Here is a 12,354-nt window from a genome sequence, read left to right as displayed (position 1 = left end):
TGTTAGAAATTCAACACTAAAAATACTCATCTTTTCCTTTTAGATAAACCAGAAGTGAAGATTGTGGTGACATATCCTGACGGTTTAACCAGAGAGGGTGACAATCTAGATTTGACATGTATCGCAGAAGGAAAACCACAGTGAGTATTCACACGGATGCACTTAAACACTTTTTTTTCCCGCAGTTTATTAGGGATTCACGATATATATCTGTCCGATAAATCATTGGATGATAATGGGAAATTTTAATCACGATTTAGTAATCAGATCATTAAAATTACTGCCGACAAATAGCGCAGAAACGCCAGACTGCTTCATTGAGAAGAAGAACAACAACCGCCAAAAAGACTCAACTCTTAAATTCATTCACAACCCCTCGCCATGTGACGCTACAGTAAGCTCTTAATATGTATCATTACCTGGAGACTCAACGCGGAGCACTAAGCCCTGCCTCACTGCGCTCACTGGCCACAGCCCGTGGCCTCTGACTGACTCTCTCTCTCTCGCTGCGTGCATGTGTGTGTGAGACAGAGCCGCTTGTTTGTTTGAGGTGAGTGTATTAATGTGTGAGATGAAACTGTAGCGCAGTAGTACTCTACTTGATAGCTGTAGGCTAATTTATGCTGGGACGATGAGACGGTGCCTGGATGTGTTTATAAACATGCAGTGTGATTATACAGATATTTCATACATCAGATGTTGTGTGAACCTGCAGACGTGTTCATGAGTCTCTGTCACTGTTCATAGACTTCAGTCTGCCTTGTAGTTTTTCACATTTCACTGATAAACCAGACTTACACAGTAACACCGGGCTTCATCTCTCTCTCTCTCTCTCTCTCTCTCTCTCCCCACACAGTCGTTTAGGCTACTACACATGTAGTTTACAAGCCACAGCAAAAAGTAACACTGAAGCCTAGATTTGACACTAAGTTTAAACTTTTTAATAAACTTTTTTTTTTGTTGAGTATTTAACTTTAATCTTGCCAATAGCCATGATTTTAAGAAAGTAATGACTTCAAAGTCACTTTACTGTCACATATTGATATTTATAATATTTATCTGTCATGTAGGATTACATAAGAACAGGGACATTGACAGTAGCCTTTTTGTCAATACCCCAAGAAATCTCCTTCTTTTTCACAGCCTGATGGCAGGCTGGAAAGATTCAAAGCTGCACTTTGTTTTTGTTGTGTTAATAGTAGTGATGTCAGTTAGATTTGCTAAGGTTAGAGCTATGGAATATTAAATCATGCATATTTTTTAACTTCGCCTGGTCTTTTTTACCCTCAGGTGTGCATAAACTATAGGTACAACTTTTTAAAGTTTAAGTAAAATTAATCAAATATAAATATAGGATGGAGGTGTGCAAAATGAAATCAAGTGAAATCGGTTATAGTATCGATTGTTGGCCCGAGGAGCAGGCAGTTATCAGTATCAGCGGAGAAAGTTCTGTATCGTCCATGCCTACAGCATATCCGTTTTCTGCCAGTCCGAGCACCCCCTTAACCTTCACATTCCATTGTACCATTTAAATGTTACCAGTTGTTTGCATGCTGTATAAAGCACATCATTAGACGGGGGCTGCCAATGGCCCTCCTCAGACAATCTCAGATTTGACCTTTATTTCAGATTTCTAGCATGGATAGACAGCGCCTGAGTGATGTGTGTGGTATTTATGCTCTCCAGTCCCCATCAGATCAACTGGCTGAGAGTAGACGAGGATGTGCCTCCTCATGCTGTGGTCACTGGCTCTGATCTGTATATCGAAAACCTCAACAAGTCCTACAACGGCACCTATCGCTGCGTGGCGTCTAATGCTGTGGGAGAGGCCTATGACGACTACATCCTTTATGTATATGGTACGTATTACTCTTCATTGCACTTCATGGTTAAATGCCAACATCACTCTTCTACACCAGGATTCAGTCTGTATTGCTGATATATAAAAGGTTTAAGACATAACTGCCTACAGTAGCTTTGGCAGTTGGGGGATTGTATTGGAACTATAGGGATTTACTACAGCGTTTGTGCAACAAACAGAATCATATTTCAAAAGTATATGGATGTAAGCCATTATTGAGAGAAACAGCAAGCTTAAAACCACAGAAGGTGGCTGCAGTTGACAAATCCACAGAGCTCTGAATTTATGTTGAAGATTTGAGCTGCCGCTGTGCTATTAATGCATGACGAGTTTGAATCACATAGAGCAGAAAGTAAAGTGGCTGTTGACTTTGGAGCGGTGTGTTAGAAACCCAGGAAGTGAAATTTTTGATAGAAAAAATATCAGGTGGCACATGTTGAACAAAATCAGCCCACATTGTCATATACTGTGTGGTCATCAATTGCTGTGAAAAAAATAATGGATGTGGCCACAGTGATGTCGCCCATCGGTTTGTGGATTCCGTTTTAAAGCCTCAAGTTTGGCTTTGTGGCCGCTGAAGCAAGAAGTGACCAAGTTTTGAGTGGTTTGAGCTTTGGAAAAACAAGGGGTGGATCTGACTCACAGCTCAGACAGCCTATCACTCAAAGCAGCCATGCTCTTAACTATTCATAACTATATAAGGTGTAACAAGACTTAAGTGGGTGAGTTATAGAGGGTTTAGACACATTACCAAGGACAAATTTTTAAAACTTTTCTATGCCTTTTCAAGGACCCATTTTTATGTTTTTCTTACCCCACTTGTCTGGAATTTTTCAAACATATAAGATTCAAACTCTATTCAAACATAATTTCAGCATCCTACATGATGTGCTAAAGATGTTTTAACAGTTTCTGGCTGTAATAAATGGTGTCATTTGGCAATTTTAAAGAAAAAAAAAAAAAAAGAAATTGCACAACAGTTTTCTATAAAAACTGCCCAAAATTTTGTTTCTGAAGAAGAAAAAAATGTGCCAATTTTCTTTTTTTAAAGAAAACATGCCTTCTAAGCCCTTTTCCTAAAAGAAACAAACAAACAAAAAATCTCCAAAAATATTTTTAAGGGTTTTTTTCTGGCATTTGCGTGTTTTTAAGCCTGGAGGTTGTCACTTGATGGTCATAGAGCACACCCAAAAGAACCTGATTTTGTTATGCTCTTGAACTACAGGCTAGCTGTTTCCCTGTTTCAAGTCTTTTTGTCAAGCTAAACCAACAACCTGCTGACGGGTTTATATTTACCATACAGACGTGAGAGTGTGGTCAATCTTCTCATCTAACTATTAGCAAGAAAGCCCAAAATCTCACATCGTCCTTAAAAAAAATAAAAAAACAACACTATTGGCCTTGACTTTTAGATCTCATATCAAAAACTGAACTTCATAATTCTACCATAAAGACGGGCTCTGGTTCTGTTGACTTTTATTGAAGTGGGTGGAATTCCAATGTGTTCTGCAGCTAACCAGTAAAGGGCAATAAAAGGACCATCTCTCCCAGGACTTGACTTTAAATGCAGCGGACAATTTATTCCCCTCTGTTTGAACCTCAAATGCAGCAACCAGTATGAATCTCTCCTCACTGAAGCTTCTTCATCTTTTTTACCTTTGCATGGCTGTCAGTCATGACTGAGGCTGGGTTTCAGTACTCTCAATACCTTCAAGGTATCAAACAAAATAAACCAATACCAAGTATCATCAAAACTTCTCCAGTTAAATGACACCTGGATTTGATTCTTGTTGTACCTAATCTAGCAAAAAGCAAAATGTGAATTCTCCACTACTTCCACAGCTACAAACCATACAGTCCATGGTGTGGCGATTTCGACTGTGGTGTATTTAACGTAGTTGGCAATTCAGCATTCAAGTATGCTACCAAATTGTTTGAAAATATGGCTACTTCACACTTGTGGCATCTGGTGGCAATGCGTCGGTTCACGTGGTGGGTATTGATTGAGGTGCTCTATTGGTATAATTGTTTAGCACATCACAATCCTCTATGCATCAGTTGATACAACACAAAATAAAGCCAAAAGCACAAAATAACAGAGGCTAATGCCAGTCAATTGACTTGGCTGCAATGCTAAAAAATCTGAAAAATTTGAAACTTTTTTGCAAACATCTCTCTCTGCTGTTTAAAAGGTGCATTGGGCATCTTTGCTTGCTTGAATCCCCAAGGGAGAACAGCAGGGAGTACCTGTTTGAAGTTTTGAAATCATTTAGAAATCATGTAACATGACGTCAGAGAGTACACACTCCTCGGACCGTAATTTCCTATCTTTGGTGGCTGGCAGGGGTGATGAGGATGAGGGGGAAAATAAAATTGCAGCAGGTGCAGCCATTGTTGGTGAGTTTAGCTTTCTCTCCTTGGAGCGCTTGCTCCCTGCTGTTCAGAAGAGCGTTTTGTATTTTGCTCCCAAGTTTCAATTTGTGTCTGCCTGTGTGCCAAGAACACTGCGTGCCAGTGACCATACCCAAAATCAGGAAGGGTGAATCTGCTGTGTAGACTCTCAAGCAAAGTGTACAAAAAATCATTTCTGTGTTAAAATGGAAGTGCTCGCTAAGCCTGGTTGTTTGTAAGGCTTTATGTTAGCTAAATGTCAGTGTAAGCAATGTTTCCAGATGTAAAGGTTAAGGTTTCTTGCTCATCAAACTGACTAAATGTTTATTTCTAAAAGCCTGACGGCACATTTATGATGCATAAACTAAGGCTTAGAACTTAAAGCTGGTGGATGGCAGCTAACCGTACTAACTCCAGAAACAGCCCTAAACAATGGCAACAGTGCTGACAGTGGTAAAAGTGTTAACATGAGGGAAACCGGAGGGTGGGCGCTATGCTCTCGTCCAAACATTAGCTGTAATTGCTGTAAGAGCACAGTGCAAGGCGACAGTGATAAAATTAGCCAGTGAACTACACACATACACCTGCAGCTAGATCAGCCTGCCACAACAAACCACAGAGAAGCTCAGAATTACAGCACGCACAGAGATCGTGCGATGCCTTGACTGCACTACTAAACATCTATACAATGCAAATAGTGTTTTGCTGCTATATTTATTCTCTGAATGTCACATATAGAAACTTTAAAGTCACCCTCCTCTGAAATGCGTGTTTGACTGATTGTAACTTATTGTAACTTTTGTGCAGTTTGACGCTAGACAGCTGTTTTCACACTCATCAAAGCTTCTCTGTGCTCAGCTCAAATCTCTCTTTTAGACACATGTATGTAAGTATGATATTGTAACATCACAACTAGTTTGGAGGCCAATCACATCAAGTATACAACTTAAACAAGATGTGATGGATTTTTAAGTCAAGTAGGGTACATCTTGGTCCAAGAGTTAAATTTTTTTAAGTAATAATGTAAACAAAGTGCCAAACCTAGCACATTCGGCACCCTAAGCAAGGCAATTTCCCGAAGATAGACCACTGTTGCATATTCATAAAATTTGTTTTGTTTTTGTTTTGTTTTTCAGCAAGAAAGTGTAGATGCAGTTTAAATAAAGTATCATCATTATTCAGGTCTTAAGACAAAGTATTTAAGGGCTGTTAGGATGTGATAAATAAGTGCGTCTCAGCATTACCTTTATACAATGTACATAATACTCTCCTTTACTGATGGGCTTCAGAGATGTTAAAAAGATAATTTGGGAAAAAATAGTAATTTATGATTATTATTTAATATTTAAAATAATTATTTTCTTCTGTTTTTTGCATGTTATCCAATCTGTGGGGATTGATTTATCTGGCCAGTAGCTCAACGCTCTGTGTTCATTGTCAGGTCCCATGCTCATAACATTCTACAATAGACTTTTTGTTGATAACTACAGCCAGTTGTGAGGAGTCGTGCTATTTAAAGAACAATAAAAACAACTGAATGTTATTGAAGTGAAATAGTCCAATCTGTATGTGCACCATTACAAAGAGACCAGACAGTTCTGTCTTTGTTTTAAACGTCCAAACCCTAGGTGGGTTATGTTGTGGTGCGAAAGCACGCCATTACTAAGTTATTCACTACACATTAATGCAGATTTTTAGATTTGCCCACTTAAACCAACACTCGTGTTTGAGCCTAGCATGTTACCACAGCAGCACAATCAAGTTGAGCAGTCATTGTGGATACTGCGAGAGAGCCAATTGCAGGATTCAGAATGGTGATATTGTTTTGATTATTTCACAATCTGTTCGTTTCGGTCGTATTAAAAGCTATGAACTGTGTGTCAAAAACCAGCAATGTTACATTGTTTTTTTTCTGTCTGGTTGGCAAGTACTGGCAGTTATTGAAAAATGTGCATTTGTGGAAATGAATGCATCTGTAATGGATTTAATGTCAATGCCATTTCACCAATTGCAGGGCAAGTGGTGAATAGGATTTTAATGGAGGGACAAGGTCTTGGGCAGAGGTGTCAAAACCCTGTCAGTCAGGACGAATTACAGATGGAAAAAATAGGGAGTGTTTTTTTTTTTGTTTTTTTTTTTTTACCAAGGAGTGAGTTTCTACACCTTGAAACTTTGAAAACTTGCCTCCTGAGTGGTTTAGGTGTTGTTGGTGTTTTGAATTTGCAGGAAGAATAACCATGTGGGGTTTTTATGAACATCTTACAAAATTGGCTTTGAGCACAGCAGAACTTCACTAATCCAAAATCTCTCAGGTACAAAACATTCAGAGAAGCATGAGCACTCCGATTTTCATTGCTAAAATATCTTCAATTGCACGAAAATAAACACCACACAGTTAGTGGAACATATACAGATTTTCACATATTCATATGTCTGATGCTCGTGTTTATTTCACCGACTGACATGTGCGACTTTGTCACTGTGACATAGGTTTCTTGTGACTCTCACAACTCTGCCGCCCCATGGTTATTCATCATTGTGCTCTGCCAGGCAGATGATGACATCTGCTTGTTCCCAATGGGCCCATAATGATAACTCCCAAACAAAAGGACAGCATATGCTGGCAAATAGCTCACTCAAGGCAGACTTATTCAAGCTATCATGACTAAATTCTTAATTGTTGTGTAAAGATTCCTTTGAACCGGAAATTTGCCATGCTTCTGCTCAGATTGTCTGTTTTAATTGAATGTTATGTTATTCTCTACCACAGATCTATAAAGTTATAGTGTAATATTATAATAGTTCTACGCCTGCAGGCATTTAAGAGCTCATAATGATGTCTACTTGTGTTAAATTCATGTATCATTTGTTTCATGCTGCACATCTAACACACATGCATGAATGAATGAAAAGAAACTGGAGTCAAATATTTTCTGGTCCAGAATAAGAATCATCTCTACCTGCAGTATATTTGCTATCAGTGTTTGTGCCTTTGGCTATGACATCTTCAATTAGCAACTTCCTATCCACATATTTTACCAATTTCCATTAAACACCGTTTCTCTAGTGTACACACGTTGGAAGCTCGATGACTCCAGCTTGCTATAATGAGACACAGGAGATTGGTAAAAGGTGCTCATAACCGCGTATAATTATGTCTGCGACTCCCACTCCTCTTTTCTGGAGGATTTAATGCCAAACAAAATCATGTTGTGGTCCATGTGAGGGTTTGTTGCCCCAGACTAATCATGCTTGCTACAGTGGTTTAATTAGTGTGTTTTTGCAGCGTAGATTGGTCTTAGCATTAGCAACTATTTTTGTTTAACTCTCAGCAGCAACATGACTTCAAACTGTCCAGCACTGTTATCCAGCCCACTAACTTCACAATTTCCTAACAAAATTACCATTTTCTTCTCTTATCTGGTATTTTTTCACTGTTTTGTTTTGTAATTTATGAGCTCTTGCTCCTGTTAAAGCCATCACACACCTGTCAAAAAACAACCCTTTTGTCTAACCAACTGCATGCAACAAATAGCTTCACTTTAATGAGCTGTTTTTGTTCTTGATAAATATTTGCTTGCGAGCATTATTGATAGAACCAAGCTGGATTGTCCATCAATTCTCTTTCATTCCCTGCTGCCACCCTCTACCGCTGCTAGTCCTTCGAGCTCTTCCTATTTCAAAAAGACTAATGACCTTTCACTGTGTGACAGCCCGGACAGGTGTGAGGCTGATGTAAATCCACATCAAATCAAGTCCTATTGTGGAGCGTGTATTGTATGTGGCCGGTCAAAAAAAGGGCTGAGAAAGAGGATTGTCATGCTGTTCTCCACGTGGGTGTGTCTGCAGCAGGCTGTGAATTGTGCCCCCCGGCTGGTGTGTGCTCGTGTGGGAGAGCGCTGACCGGAGAGAGGCCTGTCTCTCTCAGAGGTGACCTGGTGCTAGAGCTCACACATACTGTCTGTTGGCAGGAGAACAATGCTGCTTTTACCACTACGGTGTAGCCCACAGTTGACTTTTCGACCTATGAATCTGCCATGGACAAGAGGTCAAAAACTCACACGCCACTGGAAATTGGGGTTTTATCTGGGTTTTGACATGACATGTGCAGCCAGGACTCGTGGGTCTCCCTGTTCTTATGAAAGGCTGTTGCGAAACTGTCCTTGTGAATTCATGCTGATTTGCCAAATGTGCAAGAAAGTGAGGAACAACTTGCAACACATCAACTTGTAGATTAATTTTTCATGATATAAATTCGGCAGATAAGCTACAGAACACTCTCTTGCAGACATTTCCCCTCTTGTTTTTTGTAGAAAACACCTCTAAAAACCCTGATGAGAAAGTAACTTTTAAGCAAAAAGAAAACAAATGGACAAAAGAAAAACAAAATCTCCTCCCTGCTGTCGTGTTGGCAGGCAAGTTTAAGCAGGCATAGATAAACAATTTCTCCTACATTGTTTCACTTTATGGTTAAATTTTCTCATATCAAATTCCTCACTGATACAAATGCACCCTGAAAATATGGCCCCTCCAAAATACACTCATATTTCAGCCCTCATAATGCTGAGCCTAGAGTCATCCAGGCTGGAAATTGCCCATGGAGAATTCTTGTTCGCCTGGATATTATATGTGCCACATCCTATCCCGGCCTTTGTGAAGACCCTCTTCCCTGAATGGCCAATTTCCCTCTTCCAGACACTGACATTTCAGCTATCAGACTGCCTTCGGTCACAGGGAAAGAAATCTAGCCCATCCCCCTCTTCAAATACTGTCAGAGGAGAGAATCTGTGCCTGATACCCCGATACCCCCCTACCACCATCAACACCACCTCCGCCATACACTCCATCCCCAGCGGCAACATTATGCTGTCCTTGATGTTTTATCATTAGTTTGGGAGTGTGTGGTCCCCCACTGCTGTCTTTTGATGGAGTGCAGTCAGTAAAGGCATGAAGACAGCCAGCCAATTTCCCCTGCTGTGACTCTCCCACAGCAAGGGGTCGTACTATCTTTCCCCTGCACCACAGCCAGGCATATATTCCCCTGATGAGGAAGCTTTCAGCCCTCCTTAGTACTGTAGCATACCTGGATTGCCCTCTATTTTGTCTTTCTGATTATTTTGTTTGGGGGTTAGTGACAGGCCTAATCAGTACAGTGTGGGGTGGATGATGCTGCTCAGGGCTCCGTTGTGCTGCAGCGGGAGACCACCAAAGTGGTTTAATTTGCAGTTTGACTTAATTATTGCGAGAGACTAGAAAAGAGCAATACCTTTCCATGATTGCCAGGCATTATTATTCATAGTTAATTAGGAAAAATAGCAAAAAAAGAAAAAAGAAAATAAATGCAACAGCTTACTATAATAAAATAAAATAAAACCGCAGCACTGGGAAATAGTGTTTTCTTGTGTTTTTAGCCACACTAGTGGGTTCAACTTGACCCACACTGAAATATCTTAACTGTTGGATGGAAAGCCATAACATTTCAGACAGATATTCATGGTTCCCAGAGGATATAGGCTTATGACTTCAGTGATGCACTTGGTTTCCGTCTAGCACCAGCTAGAGGCTAACATTTTTTGGTTTCAATGAAATATCTAAACAACTATTGGATGGATTGGCACAGAGGTTTGTGCAGATACTCATGGTTTCCAGAGGATCAATCCTAACCCTCTGGTGATACACTCACTTTTTGTTCTAGCACCACATAGAGGTCGACATTTATGTTTTTCAGTGAAATATCTCAACTAGTATTGGATGGACTGGCACAAATTTTTTGACCGACATTTGTGGTTCCCAGAGTATACATTCTGATGACTCTGGTGATCCCCTTATTTCCCATAGCATCACCATGAGTTTGTCTTTTCTGATATTAAATTAGAGATCTTGTCAATGACTTTAAATATTGCCATGAAATTTGGCTCACACATTCATGTCAGCCTCAGTATGAATTGTTATAACTTGGTGACTTCTTAGTTTGTGACAAAATTAAGTAAGAATTTTAATTTATCCAACATTATGGTTTATGACCAAATACCTGCAAAATTAGTTACATTCCAACCTGGTCTCCCTTCTGATTCGTCAAATACCAACTCTTGGTCAGTGGCCCTTAGCGTCTGATACTGATGCACTGAGGCACCCTTTTAGCAGACACACCAGGTGGTAGCATTTTTTGACACAACAGGTAAGTGCCTAAGCCTAGAAAGAGTGAGTTTTTTAAAAAATCTTAGCCACCTACTTTTGTGGCCTTAACCTGAAAAAGCAAAAATTGAGTTTTTACCTAGGTTATACATTTATTTTGACAAAAGACTGTATACATTTAACAAGTAGAAACTATACATTTCCCACGAAAATGGAAGTTTATTTTGAAAACGCACAATGCCAATAACAAGCATACATTAACACGCCATCCCTGGTTGTCCAAAAATGATGTTGAAGGAGTGACAGAGCATCACAGTTTGACATGTAGGGCCACTGTCCAAGTTGTCAGTATTTGACGAGTTGGGAGCGAATATGTGTTGGACTACCCCACCAGCCTCGGCTGTGCTTTGTTTAGCGCTAATTAGCAAATGTTAGCATGCCTACAGAGTACTAAGCTAACATGCTGACGATGCTAAACAATACAACTGTTAAACATCAGCATGTTAGCATTGCCAATGTGAAGATGTTAGCATGCTGACGTTAGCATTCAGCTCAAAGTGCCACTGTGCTCGCATGAGCTCTGTCTCTTAACTCACCACTGAAACTAAAACGTGCGCATGATATGATTTTTTTTATAGCACAGCTTCTCATCTTCAATGACTTTTGTCTATTTCTTTACTCTTGTCTTCCTTTGTTTCTTATACATGTTCTTTATTTTTTTACTCTTTTCATCTAGATGCTCCCACTACTATCCCCACACCCACCACCAACCCAGTCAACACGCAAGGTACTGTATGCCCCCACTACTGTCCCTCTCAGCAATCATGTCTGTGTGTGTGAGTGTGTGTTGGAGCTTGCATGCACTTGTGATCAAGCGACTGGGGTAGAGAAAGAACGAGGGCATGTACCTAAGGCTAAGAGAGACTGTGGATGGCCAGTTTTAATCAGATAGTGCTGCTGATAGGTGACATTGAGGACAGGCAGCGCGGGGCTGTCAGAGACACCTGTCATAGCCTTTTCCAGTCACATGTTTGATCTGAGAAAACGAGGAGACTCTGCTTTGCTGTTCTGCTATCTTATCAGCATCTGCAGCTATATCTCAACTGGCCCATCCATCATATTATAATGCCCTTTACATCTCCCCTACAAATGCCAGTCACACCTCGTCTTTGCGAGGCCAAAAAACATCAATAACTATTTTCTCACAGACTTACAACATGAATGAAAGGCAGTTCATTCAAAGCGTTTATAGCAGGGCAACCTTTTGGCATCTTCTATACACACTATTTCATACTTTGATTAAGCTCAATTGCAAAAGTGTATTTTAATATTAACCATTTAGAAAATAAAAAAGAGCTATTATTTCAAAAGCACCACTAAGGCTAGACAGATGGCGAGGCAACCTTGGGAGCTGACATTTGGATATGCCAGAATGTGACATTTCAATACAAAAAAACTATCCTTAAAGAATAGATCAGTTTATCAATAGCTGCTTTAGAGATACGGCAATTTTGGCCCTTTTGTCATGACCAATCTGCATCTTAAATGTGTGGAGTGGCAATAAACACATAATAAGTTTGAAACTCAGTGGGAGACTGCATCAAAAGCTCCACTATTCTAATGTGGCAGCTTTCAGATATCATTCATTTACACATCTATTTGATGAAGTAATTGGCTTTTCAACAATTTGTTTGTGCATTATGTGTTTATCAGAAAATAGGGTCAACAGTCACATAAATGGCACTGTCTGTAGTCACATTTGCTCTTCTCCATTGCATGTTTTAAATTACTCCCTCGTGTTTGAAATCCCTACTTCAAACCTGCTTTTTCTCGCTCTTTCTCAAATGAAGTTATCAGCAGTGTGCCAGTGATCATGCTGCATGGATACAGCCTCATTTCAGCTCTCTGGCTCTCTCTGGGTGTGGCTCAATCAAACAGGAAGTTGCTTCGCCAAAGTGTGCATTACT

At 40.0% G+C, this 12,354-nt stretch overlaps 1 protein-coding gene across 4 annotated transcripts in view; it reads left to right on the top strand.

Moving 5' to 3' along the window:
• Positions 1–12,354, top strand: part of cadm1b (cell adhesion molecule 1b) — a 170,892-nt gene that overhangs the window by 144,043 nt on the left and 14,495 nt on the right. For 3 of the 4 annotated variants that reach the window (XM_042486746.2, XM_042486747.2, XM_088079050.1), the window contains 3 exons: positions 44–140; positions 1,687–1,859; positions 11,124–11,174. In XM_042486746.2, coding sequence (XP_042342680.1) covers positions 44–140; positions 1,687–1,859; positions 11,124–11,174 — 321 coding nt within the window. The remainder of the gene's footprint in view (positions 1–43; positions 141–1,686; positions 1,860–11,123; positions 11,175–12,354) is intronic. The other variant, XM_088079049.1, reaches the window with a different exon arrangement.

This window comes from Plectropomus leopardus, chromosome 6, assembly GCF_026936395.1.
Source record: "Plectropomus leopardus strain MGB_pleo_1.0 chromosome 6, ASM2693639v1, whole genome shotgun sequence".
Classification (NCBI taxonomy): domain Eukaryota; kingdom Metazoa; phylum Chordata; class Actinopteri; order Perciformes; family Serranidae; genus Plectropomus; species Plectropomus leopardus.
Note: the sequence above shows the minus strand (reverse complement) of the source record. Positions and strands in the feature narration are given on the sequence as shown.